Source organism: Cygnus atratus, chromosome 3, assembly GCF_013377495.2.
Source record: "Cygnus atratus isolate AKBS03 ecotype Queensland, Australia chromosome 3, CAtr_DNAZoo_HiC_assembly, whole genome shotgun sequence".
Taxonomy (NCBI): domain Eukaryota; kingdom Metazoa; phylum Chordata; class Aves; order Anseriformes; family Anatidae; genus Cygnus; species Cygnus atratus.
In genome coordinates, this window is record NC_066364.1 from 78,166,950 (window position 1) to 78,184,574 (window position 17,625).

Below are 17,625 nucleotides of genomic sequence, written 5' to 3' on the forward strand. Positions count from 1 at the left end.
GGTTGTGATGATATGTGACTGAAGCAGGCGTTATTTTAGCAGACTTGGTGCCAAGCCAGTCAGTGGATAGTCCTAAGTCTATATAAAGCTCATAATTATGGCTATCAAAAGAAATAAAACTGTAAGTATAGAAATACTAGTGAGAGCAAAAGATGATGCATGTGTCAACTAGGGAAGAGAAGATACTTCATAAATGATGGAGGACTGTGGTAACTAGGGAAGATAAGATAAATGATGGAGGACTGAATTATCTACGACACAAAACTGGGGAAGGGATTTTAGCAAAAATTAGGCTCGTGGGCGCTCGCACTCTGCCCGAGTGGCCGAGGCCCCTCTCCCAGCGCTTTATTCACCCCGGTCCGCCGCCCCGCTCCGTCCCCCTGCGGCCGTGCCGGCAGCGCCCCGCCGTGCCCGGAAGGCCCCCGGGCCCTCCCCGGCGGCCGCTGGAGGCCGGGCCGGAGGAGGGGCGGTGGCGGGGCCGGGGCTCCACGGCAGGGGAGTGGCCGTGGCCGCCGCTTTCCGCCCGGGTCGGAGCGAGGCGGGGGGGCCCCGCCGGGGTCGGCATGTGGCGGCCGCAGCCCCGGCCCAGCGGCACCGACAGGCGGCGCCGCGGTGGGAGTGAGGCGGCGAGCCCAGGTGAGCGGGTGGCGAAGCCCCGGCGGGCCCGGCCGGCCGGCAGCTTCCCCCGCGGGGATCCGGGCCCCGGGGGGGTTTGGGGTGGGTTTTAGGGGTTCCGCGTCGGCCCCGAGCAGTGCCGGCCGGGTTGGGGTCGGGGGGCTGCGTGGGGCAGGGAAAGGGTCAGGGCTGCAGCATGCGGAGCGTTCCGCTCACGCTTCTCAGCGCCAAGGCGGTTTTGTCGATTTTTATTTATTTATTTATTTATTTTGAAGTTTTGATTTTTGGTCCGTTAGGCCCCAACGATTTTAGCGTTTGTTTCGCAGGGAGGGTGAGCGCAGTGAGTGTTGCCTAGGAAACTTGTTATAGCGCTGAAGTAACCTTCAGTTTTTAAACTCTGCAAATTGCGTAATTTCGCCTCTGCTGGTGTGGAAGGAGTTATATTGCTGTAAAGATACATATTTATACGTGTGTGTTTGTATATATGTATTTTAACTAACTGACTGTAAAGAGGGAAGTAACTACTCTCAGTCAACAGTCACGTCTGTCCTAACTCGCTCTAAAGGACAAAAAGGAAACTGCCATCTTCAGAGAAGCCAACTTCATGTGTCTACGCTTGTGTGAGTAACCGAGTGTTAAAACAGCGTGATTTCTAGCATAGGTGAGCCGCTCTTCGCCTCCTCACTCCGAGCAGCAGCCGTCAGGAAGCTGTCAGGCTGAGCGGGGGCTGCCCACGTTACCCACGCCGGTGCTGGTGAAGGGCTGGAGCCTTGGGGAAATTCTAGAAAAATATAGCTCACCTTTCCCAGGAGAGTTCAGGAAGAAAGGCAGATCACTCTTGGGGTGTGTCAGCTGCCTTTCTGGTTTTTCGGATGTGCGGTTCTCCAAGGGCTGGTAGCCTAGCGAAACTTTCTGCAAACACGTTGGTTGTCCGTGCCAATGTTTCAGTAAAAAGCAGCTCATTCATGGTTTGGTAATCCACGCTAGTCTTTGTGTACAAGTGGTTGAGTAACTTTTTGCTATGCTTCTGAATAGCGAGTTAAGAGCTCTGCAGTGAAGTGCCTGTGTTATAAAGGCTTCTCCAAAATATACTACGGAACATATACCAGCAAGCGCTGCCGACAATTAAAAGTAAATTAGAGTTTTCAAAGAAATGAACAAAGTACCTTGGGATGCATTCTCTGTTTTTGTCCTTTTGCGTTTGTTCATTTACTTGCAAATTTGCAATTGGCCTTACAGTAACTCAGAAATGGGAGAAGTTCTACTGTATTAAAACTTTCATGTTGTTTAAGTGGTAAGTCCCTTTAATTACGTTGCGTTGGTGTTCCCCCCTCTCATTGCTGAAGTTAAAGTTGTAGTTTCTTTTAGGAAGAGATTAACAGTGCTTTAAGGCTGAAGTTTTAGTAGATTTTTTTTTCCATTGATAGGGTTTTGAGGCACTTAAGAAGGGATGTTTAAATTAAGTATGTGGTTTGAAAAGAAAAATAGTAGAGTTTAGAGGTTTGCGGTCCCCTAAAATGCAGGGTGAGGGAATGTGAACCCCCTGATATTTTGTACATTTGAGATTAAGACTATGTGCATTTATGCCTTTTTTTTTCTTACTTCCCAGTGCTTATACTATAAAAGTTATAAATTTTCTCTACGGTTCTTCGAGACTGGGCAGTGAAAATAACCTGTTCTTGTACACTATACTACTGACTTATCCAGCAGCATGAAAGTGTGGTCACAGGCAAGTACTATATTGCCACTGGCTTCCTCCCTCTTTAAATTCAGATAAATCAGCCTTTGTTCTCTTCAAGTAAAACGAAGTCAAAAGTTTGGGCCTAAGCTGCTGCTTCTGGAATTGTAGTGGGGTCATGTAAGAAAAGAGGATTTATTAGCACCAGTATAAATTAATCGTAAAGAACGGAAAGACAGAAAGCACTGCAAACAATGTTTTGTACTCACTAAAGCAAAGAACCCTAAGGTTAATTCCGACTTTGTTCGCAAATTAGGCACACTTGGTTAGGTTTTTTTTTGCTCGCCATAAGTTGGGCCTCCTACAGCTACTGAACTACCTGACCTTTCAAATGAGATCTACTGGAGTGTGCAGCACCTCCTGAGCGCTCATCAGGAGTTATGATTTTTTTCATTTCAGCATTTGGCTTCCTTGAGCAAACGTTCTTCCTAATTGAGCGGCAAACAGTCTGCAGCCTTTCCTGGTTTTGGACATAGTACATATTAACAACTCGTGTGAAAACAGCTTTTCACACCACCTTTGGAGTATCAGGCTTAAAGGTAAACAGAGAGGAACCTGTGGAGTTGCCATAGTGATTTCCAAGTTCATCCTTAGCATGTTGTGTCTTTTTCCAGAGAGCAGCCCTTTCATGCTGTGTCACTTAGATTAGGATTGAGCCGAGGGTATGTTGTAATACTATTCGATATTCTTGAAGGAAAACTGCTGCAAAACCCTTATGTATGAGGGATGAATGTGGCCTTTGTAAATCAGCAGTCACACGAGGAAAAACTTGGCTCTCTGGCACTGAACAAAGGCTACTGCGCCTATGTTAAGTACTGTAGTATGCTTATTTGGAGCTGTTTACTTAATTCTGGGTAATGTTAACTATTCAACACTCCATTAAAGCTTTTTTTTCTTCTTTTAGCATATAGGCTAAAAGATCCCATTAACTGCTCACCTGAAATATGATTTTGGGGAGAGACATTTATTTTCTGAGCCTCTTAGCTATTGATGCTGTGGAAGCAGAGATCAGCTATTGACATACTTTGTTAAACGCGAGTTTGCTGTATGAAAATTGAATTAGCTATTGATGTGGAGTTATTTCCCTGTTTATTGATGCTGCGAATGTAAAGTGGCTTAATGACTAATCTGAAGTCTGCAGACAGAGCAGTGAGATCATATGCGTGCCTGAAGTATGGTTTCTTTGTTCTTTGTGATTCCTTTGGGGCACACCAAATTTGGATCCCGTCTCCCCTTTGTGTGACGTGCTGCATCTGCATGCAGTACAGTACTGCAGTCTTTATTTCAGACCCTCCTTCATTTAACAGCCCTGCATCCTTCCAACATGCACATCTCTTATTATCCCTGTATGATAAATTACTAACAGGGACCCTGTTGCCTAATGAGCATGATTGGTGGTACTTTCTATTCTTTCCCACTCCCTCTTCCCTTTCCTTCCTTTCTTGCTGTCTTACAAATGTTTGTTTGTTGTGCGACCCTGATGTCAGAGGAGATTATCTAGTTACTCTGCTCTTTTTGCCTTCTCTCAATGTTTATTTGTAACAACATCTAGGCACACCAAGTGTGAAAACATTTAGATTTCACATTGAAAAGTCAATATTTACTGCATAAACAGTTGTGTTCTCAGAATTAGGGCTGGAAAGTGGAAAATGCATTTTCTTAATAGTGCTTAGCTAGCTCCATTTCAAAGGTGTATGTGTCACCTGCACTTCTAGATCAGATCAAATACCACGCAAGTCAGAACTGCAAGTGGAACAGTAATTTGCTAAGGAAGGTATGTGTATATATGCTCAGATGATAAAAATCTTCATGTGAAAGAACTGCATGGGAGAAGTGGATACTTGACACTAAGAGCAGAATTAATGTATTGTATGTAAAATTCTCTTCCACCTTTCCCTGTTCTCTGGAATGGCAGCACAATTGGCTGCTTAGAGGGGTTTAGCGGGCACTGGCTGAAAGGCTTCTTTTGCTGGGGTGAGAGGTCAGCAGAGCAGGAAAACATTACAGAGGAAAATCTCTTAGAGCAACTTGGAGGCAACCTGCGGAGTGGAAAAGTCAAGAGGTTGGTGGTGAGTATTGTAAAACTGAGTAAGAATGAAAGGCTTAGTATCTATGGACAAGACAGGAAATGGGAGTTGGTGTAATTAGATCTTATGAACTGTTTTGCAAGCTGGCATAAGAAGGGGCATGTGGCGTTGGTGTCGCTTTTTAATGCCTTGCTAAATTCTTTATGATATTAATGGGAAAGTAGAGTCACATAGTAGTGATGTTTTCACTGTGCCCGTACATAATGAAGTTTGACAGGGGCTTCATGACTTTGCTGATTGATGGGGTGAGCAGAGCAGTCCCTGGCTTAGCTCACCTAGATGGCCCCACTTTTGAATTTATTGGCAATTATGCTTTTGGGTCTGATACGTGTGTTTTGAGCACTGAAAGAAACCATTCTTAGGGTCCTTTCATTTTGTTTTTGGAAAGCTGTAAGGTTTCCAGAGAGCTTGGGAAGGGAAGGGACTTCTTATTATTATTTTTCCCTCCTAGTAAGCTGCTTCCTTGCTGCTTTAGTGGGATACTGAATTTATTTTGTTACCCATCTTAAATGTGTTGGTAAGTATCCTTTCCACTGGTATATCAGCTTAGCTTTATGGATTATCACTGCTGCAGATACACAGACACCTGGAATGGTGCTGGTGGAGACCACTTGCAAAGCCAAATGGTTATAGCTGGAGGGTTATTTTTTCTTAGATTGTAGCTGTCTACTTTTTATGGTCTGGTTGTTCCCCTTCCTACACACAAATATATTATCTCACTAAAACTTCCCAAGGCTCCAAGGAATGATTATCACTGAATCTCTTTGTGGTAAGTCCAAGCGTCTCAGCCCTGTAAAGTACCTGACTTTTCATTGGGAGGGCTCAGATGATCTTATCAGGAGTGGCTTGTTTTCTCATAGGTGTTGCGAAGCGTAGCTTTGGGGACAAGAGCTTTCCCTTCTCATAGGGTTTTGGCTACGGACAGTTACTGAGGCAGTGGTGAGATTGAATTTCACGCACTGGATGGAGGTCCAGGTGCTTCCTCTTGCAGAAAGCCTGTGGAGACCCAAGTGATGTGGGAGAGGGGGCTGCTGTTCCTCAGTGTGGTTTTGCGTGTCAAACTGGTTAATAATCAACGGGTATTGCGTTTCCTTTCCCTGGGAAATCCGAACGTGGCTGTGGCAAGGCAAGGCAGCTGCTGTACTGTTCACGTGTTTGTGGTCTAAGTCTTGTACAGCCATGGCCATGAGAAGGGCTGCTCCAGTTAATGGGCAGTGTAGAAGGCTGTTTGTTGGCTTCCTGGGCACATGAGGACAGGAGGGGAAATAGCGTGCTTGTTGGGTGGCCTCAGGTTGCTCTGAGGTAAGGACAGCCCAGCTCCTGTTTCTCACGTTGTATGCAGTGAGCACTGATCAGTTGGGTATTTGTTCTTTTAGCAGATAGGGAGTTTTCCTGATTGCGCTACCAGCTCTTGTCAATGGCAGAATTTTCCATGAGATCCTATGCTCCAAGGCCAAGTTAAAAAACATTTCATATTAGCTGAGAGGTGTTCTCTGTGTGTCTTTAGTACAGTTACAGTGCTGAGTTTTTCAGAAGTGTGTTCGTTATTGCTTTTTCCTGTATGTGGTAGGACTGTGGGTTCATAAGCAGTGTTACCATTCTGGAAAGGTTGGTCTATAGGACTCTTCATCACCCTTTGTGAAAGGAGCTGGCATGCCCTGTTTTTGTCAATGCCTTTTGTTTGTCCTATAGAGGATGGCTGATATCTAATCTTTGCTTAGTTGTATAGGCTGTGTATATAGTTGTATAGGCTATGTATATTGATGCCCCTTGCTTTCTGAACTAATTTAATACTTTAAAATAACTTACCTTTATTCTAGTTAGTGATAATGGTGGGTAGCAACATTTTTGCTATGTTTCTGGTGAGCTTGGGGTGGCACTGATGCTCTTGATGAGGGCTCGAACCTTTCAACTAGGTCTGCACACACTTGTTTATGTTACTGCTTTCTGTGCTGCCAGGTCTTAGTGAAGCTCTGTGTGCTTTGTCTAGGCATCAAGTTGGAAGTCTGGCCGTAGCAAATTCAGAGTGGCTGTGGTTTTAAAAAAGCCAGTGTGAGTGTTCAGTGCAAGTCATGCGAGGGGTACGTGGGGTTGCTGTCTGTCTTCCAGGCCTCTGCTTTGGAACAGTTGTGCATTCTGAAAATGGCCTCTAATGACTTGAAAACCACGATATAAAGTACCAGAAAAGCTTTAAAAAGGAGGATTAAAATGCAGAGAGCAAGTAGGGAATAATAATAATGATAATAGGAAAAAAAAAAGAGCAAACAGGCCAGGTAAAGACACTACAGATGACGGCTTAAGGCTGTTCTAAGGAATTTTGTGTAGCAGCCTGTGTATGCGTTGTAAACACCAACACTGAGCAGTAGCGTAAGAAGAAAGAGACCAGTCCTGGAAAACCAAGAAGTAAAGGGAGGAAACCAAGGAGTAAATAAAACCAATAAAAGGAGACATAGAAATATCTGGGTGTTTGTGCACTCAGTTATATCGGTCATATACATCCATGTCATTGGCTATGGCTGCCTGGTACAGGTGCGAGGCACAGTATTCAGGTTTGCCTTCTTCCATGCCCATGGAAGACTTTGTGGACTGTGTAGGGTAGATGCGGTGGACCCTGGGTGGTTGTTCTCCTCCTTTTGCCAGGTACTTTGTGTGAGAGGCTGGTTTTGTGGCAGCTGCTCAAGGAGGCTACTTTTTTTTTTTTTTTTTTTTTGTAATGCCCTTGGAACCGTGGCAGTGATTACGTTTTTCAAAGGCAAGTGTCTTCAGACAGTTGCAGTCTAGCAGATGGCCCCCTCTTGTCCGCCCCTTGGAAAGCAGAGTAAGAAAAGGTATCAAAATAATTTTTAATATAGCAAACTGAATGATGCCTTGAGAGATGTGCTTTCAGATGTTTGTACAACCAATAAAAAAGTCTTGGTAATAAACATTTTGCGAAATAACTGCAGTAGATCAAAGTGACACTTAAGTGATGCTCATGAGCATCATTTAATCTCCAGCTAACTACTAAAGGTCTGCTGCTGTGGAACAATAGGAGTTTTTATGTTATGCCTTATTGTGTCTGTCTTGCTTAAGGCACTGGCTATCATTGAAGCTTGTGATTTCTCTGTGTGTGTTGAATGCTTAAAAGCTGGTTAAGAACCTATTTATTTCAAGTATTGAACTTTTAATTTTGTTTGTAGAAAGCCAGCTGCTTCCGCCTTCCAGGATGTGATGAAGCTGTTGTTTACTAACTTCCTTGTGACTCCCTTGTGAAGTAAGATCAGATGAATTGCTTTCTTTCAGAGCTGCATGTATCGTCACTGATGATACACTTGAAATGATGTTGTGTGTATAGATAACACGATGGAATACTGCAAATCCCAAGACTTGTTTTTAAAGCTGGAGTATATCATGGGCTCATTTGGGTTGGAAGGGACTTGGCGAGTCTCTGGTCTAACTCCCTGTTCAAAGCAGGGCTGACTGAGGCCAGAGCAGATTGCTCCAAGCTTTCTCCTGGGCCCTGGAAGCCTCTAAGGGCTGAACAGCCTCTCTTGGCAGCCTGCTGCACAGCTTGACTGCACTTGGGGTGAAGAAGTTTTCCTACTGGTATGTAGCATCTTAGGAATATTGTTGCTAGTAGATGTGAATCAGGTGTCATTTATAACCTATTTATAGTGGCACACTTGGCATTCTTTCATTTACTTTCATTCCTGTAGCATAAAATAGCTGCTGTATTTGCTGAAACTTGCTGCAAATATATCTTTAAACCCAAAGAGGGCATTGTAACCTTAAAGATGTCCTTAGTTTGATCTTCATGATTTTCTGATACAGAAGCCCTTGCTTATGACTCAGACTTTGAGGTAATTTAAGTTTAAGACGTTTCATATGTTTTTGCTCAGTAATGCACTATGACACTTTTATTGTACAGGAATGAAAATCCATGTATCTTCTCAGTATTGCTCTCAGTCTTATTGGCACCTCTTTGTTTTTGTAAGGCTGTTCATGCAGGATGTTCCTATTCACTGGGGGTTGAAGGGAGAGGATGATTTTTTGGTCGTGGAGCTCTTGCAAGTCACTTCAGAATCCTTTAAGTTGTCCTTTCCCTAGTCAGCAGAGGACTTAAGGCTTCTGGCTTAAAAGTAGCCCCTGTTTCACTAAGGGAGCCAGTCAATGAACCTCTTCTTCCACCAAAATATCTTTCTGGGCTTACTTCACTCAGATACTTTATAAATATGTTTTCTTGTGTCAGATTCATGGATTAGTATAGACTTGCTAAGTTTAGAGTAAAAAATGAAGACAGGCTCAAACTGTGTTATAGATAAGTTAAGGAGTTAACTTAAATATGATGTTTGTATTTTTTTACGAATTTGTGGTGAAAATTTAACTTAAACCTGAAGTTTCCAATGAAAAGTCGCTGTGCAGACTTGGCATAAAATAACATGATTTTCAGGTCTGCCTCAGGGAGACCCAAGACTTCAAGGTTTGGTAGTTTTGAGAATATTCACATTCTGTCTAAACATTGCTTTTTTCAGATCTGCAATCCTTTCGATAAAGACAGGAGTTCCAAAAGAGCAAAGCCTAGGGTGTGTTTTTATAGTGGAAACATTCCCCTTCCCCAGGTCTTTCAGGAGTCCTGTGTAAGTGATCAGCCCTGTCTGGGGCATGCTCTGTGACTTGGGTAAGTCAGCTAACTTCTCACGTGGTCTCTTTTAACCACAAAGTAATGCTTCAGATTATGCTGTGCCTCAGGACCGAGGAGATTAAATGTCTCTTGCAGTGCTTTAACTTTCCCCGAAAGGAAGCTATGGCAGTTCTGTCAGCTACTCGTTAATAACAACAACAACGCTGTGTACAAAAGGGCTGTGTAACAGAAGTACCCTGCCCAAGGCTGAGAGCAGCAGGGGCAGAAATCCCCACTGTCACAACGCTAATGCTGCCCCAAGGCCTGGCCCTCGCATCTGAAGGAGACAGGCCTCTGCGGGTTACCTTGCAGAGGACCCCGCCAAGTCCTAGAATTCAGGTTTTCTAAAGCCCATAATAAATTTTCTTGAATTTATTGGAAATAGAGTTACGTGCATGATCTGTGTTAATTCTGGAAGACTACTTGAATGGCACTCAAAGTTGTTTTTTTCTTCCTGCCAAGTGTTTTGATACCCAATAAGATCTTTTCAGGTGTGCGTGTTTAGCACCATATGGTGCAATCAGCACTTCTTATCCCTTCTAAAACGCTAAGCTGAATTAAGAATAGATTGAACAGAAAAATTTCATTAGCTTATACACGACAATTTTCCTTTTATATAAAAGATATCTTTCAAGGGTCAGCCTGATTTTTTTTGCTATTTGTATTTACTTCTCATTCTTTAACTTGAAGTATTTTACTTAAGACTTCGTTTCGTTACAGTATCATACAGATCCTTTGGTGCCCAAGAAACATCTGCAAGCTATCTCATGAAAGGGCACAATTTCTTTGAAGATAAATACCGTTCTTTAACTTACTTGGATAATAAGAGCAGACAGGTAGGGTTCAATGAAAGGTAGCAGATCCTTGTAGTTAAGTAGGAATACTTAAGGAAGGAATTGCAAATAACGTGTGACAGAAAAGATTAAAAAAAAAGAAAGCTTCTGGCAAAAATCTACGGTTTTGTTGAATGTCGATGGTGTATGTTAATAAATGCAACCTGTATTATTGGCTAATATATGTTATCTCAGGGAGACTGTCAGAGTAAATTGTGGCAAGCAATTGTCTTGATTTCTTAGATGTGAATAGCAGCGATTTACTGTCTCAGGAAAGAAGCTCTTACAATAGTGTCTTCATTGAGAAGATCTCAAAAGGGATGAATGGAGCCAGTGTGCCTTTAACGTGGGATTTAGTTTATATACTCACGCAGAATACGTGTGCTGTGAAAGAGGTAACAGGAGCCTGAAGTCCTTGTGGCCAAAAGGTGTGCACCTGGGGGAAAGCAACAAAATCAGTGGACACAGTTGAAGTGGGGTTGGGCTCCTTTTAAATGGACTTGGAGAAGCCTAGAAACTTCTCAGCCATGCTGTTGGGGAGTGGGAAGCAGGAAGGCTCTTCATCTGGAAAGGAATGGGGTGATATGGAGGAGCTGGAAGCTCATGCAGGGAGGATTTTTGGAGGTAAGTTGAGATGTGCTTGTCTGCTGTTGTGAGGGGCATGCTCCTAGGGAGCTTGTGCATTTTGGGATCAGGACAGAAGGGGGAAACTGGAAAGGACCAAAGAGGTGGTATTGAGGAGTGATGTAGGGGAAGAGTGCTTCTCTGTGGCTCTGAACATTGCTTGGGAGCTTTGTGGAGGGTTATCGCCCTGGGCTGTATGGTGTGCAAGCGTGACCTGTGCAGTTAGGTCAGAGATACAGGTTTGGGATGGTTTCTGCTTCAACAGTCTTTTGCGCTTAGTATAAGATAAATGAGTAGTTGGTTTGTGAGGACTAGTTGGGGACCAAGAAGAGAAACGTAGGGGAATTTGGTGGAAAGGGAAGCTGGGTTTGATGGGAGCAGCAGAAAGGATGTACAATGTTGGTGTCGGTAGAGTAGGGTGGAGGCAAAATGAGTGAAAGAGTCTCTCGTAGAGCTGTCAGTGTTGATTGTGTCTTCCCTCAGCATGGGGTCTGCCACGACCGTGTCCACCAATTCTTGTTTGCTGCTAGCGGTCATGACTTCTGAATTTGCGTGAAGACAGGATTTCGGTTCTGCTGAGAATCTTTAGTCTGTGGCCATGGTGCCAAACATCTACATTTGGACTCAGTTGTGGCTTTGTGGCGTGGCTTTTGGGTACCACCAACGAGAGGTTGCTCTCTGCTTGGCTGGGAAATGCAGGCTTAGTGCTAGAAAATGCATGTTGGAGCATGTTTGGCTAAATGAAAGAGGGTCTTGATAACAGACAGCCGTGGTGGTGTCTGAACTTGTCACTATACAGAGCTTTGACTGCTTTTCATAGTTTTGATGTGGCTTTTTTGGTGGTTTACTGCTTTTCTTATCTTCTTTTTCTCTGTGTTAACAGTTCACTTCCTTAAATGCGATCTGCTGTTGATATCACAGGAGCAGTAACATAGGTCAGTTCTACGTTGTCAGAGGCATCATTTTTTTCTGTAATTCAATGCAGTTGCTTTATATAGAGAAACAATACTCTTTCTTGATTTTTTTTTTGAGATACCTGCCTTAAGGCAGAGTGACTTCTGTCTTGTCTTATTCCGAAGGAGCTGTGATTTCTCAGCTGTGTGCTACATGCCTGTGGTTAGTATTCTGTTGCAGTTTCAGCAATATTAGCTACAGTACTTCCATGGCACATTTGTAAACTGATCTCAGAATTGCACCCGAACAATCTAGTTTTCTCCTACTGGAGATATAGTGGAGATATACTGGAAGAAAAGGATAAAGCCACTATCTTCACCCCTGTGTTCTCAGGCTGAATAAAGCAAGCTTCTAGCTTCCATTTTGTCTGCCTGCAACCTCAGGTAAGGGCTGTAAAGGTCATGCATATCCTTGCAGAAGCCCTCAAAAGGGATATCGCGTGCATCCTTGCCTACTGATGTAGGTCTCTTGGGGAACCCATGCTCGTCCTGCTGGAGCACAGAGGCTGACCCCTTGCTGGCTTCTAACATCCGAAAACCAATGATGCTGAATAACCTGCTGGCCTTTAGCAAGGTCTTGCATTAACTGAAGTCATCTGTGTAGCTGTGGAGGATAGGAGAGCAGTGTTGCAGTCTGTACCTGGTGGTACACCCAGCAGAGTGGCGATTTGTCAGCTAGTGAAAGCACAATCTGCACAATTGTTCCGCAAAGAGGAGGGAATGCTTGAGTACAGAAATTCTGTGGGAGCATATAGTCACAGGGGTTTGCTTAAAGCCCCGGGATTTTATTTTGGAAAGAGCAGGGAGAGGGAACAGCGCTGTTTGTTTGTGTGCCTCCTGCTGCAGGTGGGCTCCATGTCCCCTGTGTTGCTGTTACTGCAGTCTGCGTACGTGACTCTTGCAGTATCTTGTATTTAAGCTGCATCCTGAGCTGCTGTGCTTTCTGTCCAGTGTTGTTGCTCAGCTTTCCTGATGTCTGAAACTTCATTCTGTCTTCATTGTTGTTTAGACAGCACTGACATCACGCCGTGACAGCCTGGTTGGGGCTGTGAGGTAAACTTCCTACAGCGGACAAAGGAGGAGCATTTGTCATGGGACTTTGATATTAAATTGTAAAGTTAAAAGCATACTGACTCCTCACCCTTGGCAATATAGGAACTGCCATGTTGTTTTATTTTCATTATATGTGATCACTACTGAGCTGTTAAGAGAAAATTACTTTCTATTTCAGTAAACTCAATTCTGCTTTCAGACTGACTGTGCATCAGATGCTTAATTTGGAACCCGCTCTCTCGGTGAAATTAAAAATTCAAATCTCCAAGCTGGAGCACTGAAACTGTGCTTGAATTAGAAATTGACTGCTGTCAATGTGCTCTCACACTTCACTCTTCCCCCCGATGAGTTTTATATTAGAGTCTTGCTGTAGATGATCTGACTGAGCAGAAGTGGTGGGAATCTGCACTGTCACTCAGTAGACAGAGTGATGAAAGAAGTGTGGTGTGTTAACTAGACCATTCTTGAAAAGGACTGCTAATTTCATACTAATTTCATAATTACATACATGTACGGTAAAATGCTTTTATGGGATATGACTGCAAATCCAGTAAGTATTGCTGACAAATTAATTTAGGACCTAACCGAACTTCAGTTTCTTCTTGTAAGCTTCACGCAAAATCCTCTCCCCCTAATTTTTGTGTCATATTTGAATGTTTCCAGATCTTGACTGAAGGAACAAGAACGTTCTCTCCCTTTGAGACATTTGCATGGGCTGCCTCTACAGAACTTTGCACTGAAATTGTGAACAAAAGGGTTTTTTCCCCTACCCAGGAAGAAGAAAAACAACAAACCTTTAAAACAAACAACTGCTGAGATAAGCATTGCTTCTCTGTTGTGCTTCTTCTCTTCAGGTTTGCAACTGTTGTGTCCTTCTGCCCTTTTGAAAAGTGGAGACATTAATTAATCATTTAACTATAAGTAAAAAGAGTAAAAACCAGGCTTTAAATCAATTGGGGCTGGCTATTTGTGGGGAAGTTTGGTGCCTTCTGTTTACTGATGGTGGTGAAGTACCAGTGCTGGTACCGGCTCGTGTTTCCAGACCCTCCTGTGGCTTTGCCTGTGGTGTGTGGTTGTCCACCAGGGGTCTGCTGCAAGTATCCTGGGGCTGTACTGGGCCAAGATGTGTGAGGACTGTCTGTAGGGAGACCATGCTGAAATTTATGACAAAGGTCTCAGGCTTCCCTGGCTTTCCTTGTTTTTTCCTCCTTCTCAGGACTTCTGTAGAAGCAGCTGACTGCATAAAAGCAGAAATCTCGCTCATGAGAAGAGCAGAAATGTAATTTTTCAACACTATTGTGCTATCTAAATGGTCCTGCTTCACTGAGACAGCCAGGAGTCACCTGCCTGCTCTAGAGTGAATTTGTCCACTTGTTCTACTGACCAACAAAATGAGCTTCCTTGGAAGGCTGCAGTGGTAAAGTTAGATGGTGTAATTTACATTCAACTTGGAGGAATGCAATTTTCTATAATAGCCAAGCCTTGGATCTCAGGTTGCCAGCCATAGGGTGTTGATTAGTTATCAAATAGGCCTTCACAGTGCAACTGCGTGCTTTCACAGGCTGGGTAGTTATTACCTTTTTAAATTTAAAAAGGTCAGAAATGCATATTTCTGTGCTTTTTAGCATACAGGTGCATGGGCCTTGATTCAGCAAGGCGCTTGCTTGAGGAAAAAAAGCCTGCTTGTATTGTAGTCAATGCACTGCTGAATAGTGATGGATGCAGGTGTGCTTGCATTTTGAAGGTGGCAATACAGAACACAATTAAGATATGTAATTAATGAAAGGGGTGTTTCTGTTATCCCCAGTTGACTAAACAGGTGATTGTTACCGTCTTTGGAAGTGTTTTTGAAATTTACTAGTTTACTTGTTAATATATCTTATTTTTTTGTCTTAGAGTTAACAACGCAAAACCAGGTTTGAAACTCTTTTAAGCGGGAAAAATACTTGATGGGCATGTTGGAAGTAGTGATCAGCTAGCTAATGTGATCCTTACTCTAGAGAGGGGTGTCGCAATTTCATCAAATGGCTTAAAATGAGTTGTTGCATTAAGGAGGTAAGTGGCTCAAATATAACAACTGGATGATGTGTATTATGGGAGTGTGTCAATAAAAATACAATTATTTAAACACTGGCAAAGGCAGGACACTGACATCTAAAATGCATGAATCTTTGAAGTGTTTTTAATGAAGAATAACAACTAACAAGCATTTAATGACTTCAGAGTATATTTTGTACGTGACATCTTGGAAATTTAGCAGCTGAATAACTAAACTCAGCATGTGAGCTTAGAAATTATAGGAGCCCTTGGTGAGGAAATCATTCGTAAATGGGAACAAATACAATATAGCTCAGCTATTGCTCGTCTTTGATAGATACGCTTCATAAAATGGTAGATAAATCAAAGTATAGCTAACATTCAATAATTAAGGTGAAAAAGCTGGATGAGACCTTCATGTCTTAATAGTTACAAAATTTTATGTTCAAAGGTAACTATTAGAAAGCATAAGTGCATAAAGAAGCTAAAGGTTTATTTTAAAAGAGGTTGTGTTGAGATTGGTGCCACCTTATTTTGAATATTTTGTGGTGTCTTTTGAAATTCAGCAAACAAGTCAAAAGGTAACTAGTTAGAAACCACAATATTTTACATATTTTTCTGACCAAGGAACTGAACAATCACGGCTATTGTCATGTCAGATTAATTAATCCTTGAGAAAGGTTAAGCTCGTGTGTGTCTTTATAAATAATGCATCTTTTCACTTCACTTACTTTGTTTGCATACGGTTTAATGGAGGTTTTTAGGGCTTCCTCAACAGAAGCAGCACTACAGAAACCGCTTGGAGTGGTGCTTTGATATTTGGCTTTGAATATGACCCAATATTTTTTCCTCAGACACTGCAGCTGGCCCACATGAATGTTCTAAAAGTGAATTTGCTATTCTAATAAAAATCAACAGTGTGTGATGTAGGTGTGTGCAGATAGTTGAGCTCTTTTTAAAACTGAATATATAACTTCTCATTTATTTTCAGGGAGAGCTTAATGAGCTTGCAAGTATTCTGCATTATGAGTTTTAAAGCAGGGGCAGGGAGGTAATTACTGCAGAGTTTGTATTGATCTGTAAAATCCTGGTGGACTTTATAAGTACTTCACTTTCTTCTGACTATCCATCTACAGATGGTATTAGAGCAGTTGGTCGAAAAACTGAACGGTGACTTTTGTGGCTGAAAATGAAGATTCATTATCTAAAATAAATCAGGTAACTGTTCTGCTGTTCCTTAGCTTCAGGTTGAGTACAAGAGAACATGCTCTTCACGTCAGTGATAAATGCTCTTTGGCTTCACCTCTCCCTGTTTCATTTTACTGGTGCAACTGAGACTTGAACGGCGTTGCTGCTCATGAGTTGTTTTCAGGTGTTAGACCCTGTTAATTCTGTGTTCTGACTCTGAGCTCTTGCTCATTAGGAAACACTGGCTGTGGTGAAAGGTCTGTTACAATCAAGTGGGTTCTTTCTGGGCTTTCGTATCTTGGAATCGAAGCCATTTGAACATTATCAGACACTTGAATGAAAATATGGTCCTAGAAGTTGCAATGTGTGATGTGTATTTTTAAAAGTTAATTTGTAATATTGCAATTGAAAGGCCTTTCTTCCATTTGTGGCTTTTTTGTCTAGGTGCATGTCTCATACAAACAGTAACACTACAAGGTAATATGTATATATTTTTAAATTATCTCCAGGTGCTTTTCCAGTGCTCCAAGGTGCAATTTCAATAGTCTTGTAGGTACTTGCCATGGACTTAGTTTTTTGAGGGTCTTGAAACAAAACTGAGGGAATTATGAGAAAAATTAGACCTTTTTAACAAGTTAGCGGAATTGGTTCAATGTAGTTTCTTTTTCTGGACATTAGATATAGAAAGCAATGATTAGAAGGCTATGCAGAAGAGCACACAACTAAATTTGAGATGCGTGATGACAAACCAACCAAAGTGATTCTAAACTTCAAAAAAAGGGGCAAAGTAGAAGGGTAAATAGGGCAGGACTGGTATACCCTGAGCCCTGGTAATGTCCTGCCTGGGTTTTGTGGTGGCTGAGGGCACTGTGGGTGCTCTCTGGCTGCGGAGGCCAGACTCTGGCTGCGGCCGCCTCATCCCTCCCTTTCCTTTGGGGAAGGCCAGTCCTGGGTTTGTCCGAAAAGCCCTGTGTAGACCCTAAACCTGTTTGCGTGTGGCATCCTTGGTGGCTTGGGCTGTCTCAGCAGACCTCTGCATGGCTGTAAGGCTTCAACACCTGACCTGGAAGTGCTGTGACCTAAGGAAAAGGGCTGCGCCCCAGGAATGGGAAACTTGGGGCTTTAGCCCCTTTACTGACGAAGGATCGGTAGTTAGCCCTCTCCTTGTAGCATCCCCAGAACTGCTCGTGGTTTGGACTGCCATCCTGGACTGTGTAATTTGGTCAGTGGTGTAGCCAGGTGATGGACTTAGGCTGGTGGACTCACCAGAAGGCAGATCTGGAGCCCATAAGGGAGCTGGACGGCAAACCTCTGTCCGGAGGGTTACCTGTGCCTGTGGGGAGCAGTGCAGAAATGTGGGGTTTTCGGGTGGGCTAATTCAGGATAATGGAATTGTACCAATTTAACTCAAAGGAAATTGCATCTAGGTCACGTGATGCAAATATTTAACAATTTAAACCTTACTTACATTAGTTTAAATGTGGTGTTTAAAGAGCTGTAATTATCTGTTTGCCTTAGAAATTCATAGTAGTTTACTGAGATCAATTTTAAACTGATTTTAATTGAACCGAAGAACCTTTTCTACTTTTTTTTTTACAGACAAAGCCTGTGACTAGCCTTTTTAAACTGTGATAAAATATGATAAAATATATCCAGTCTTAGAATGACTTTTTCTGCATGACAGATTTCTTCTGCTGAAGGCAAATCTTGACTATTATTTTGTATATAAAATAATTAAATTCTAAAGAACATTTTGTTCAATTTTTATTCCCTTCAAGAGTGGTTTCTGTTTGTTACAATTTCTATTAAACTACTCCCAGTAGAGCATTTCACTGTC

At 42.7% G+C, this 17,625-nt stretch overlaps 1 protein-coding gene across 2 annotated transcripts in view; it reads left to right on the forward strand.

The window, feature by feature from the left end:
- Positions 1-486: 486 nt before the first annotated feature.
- DISC1 (DISC1 scaffold protein) overlaps positions 487-17,625 on the forward strand; it is a 202,365-nt gene continuing 185,226 nt past the window's right edge. The window contains exon 1 of one of the 2 annotated variants that reach the window (XM_035562617.2): positions 487-636. In XM_035562617.2, the coding sequence (XP_035418510.1) occupies positions 564-636 (73 nt within the window). In that variant the 5' untranslated portion in view covers positions 487-563. Of the gene's footprint in view, positions 637-1,210; positions 1,236-17,625 lie in introns of those variants that run through there. The other variant, XM_050709968.1, reaches the window with a different exon arrangement.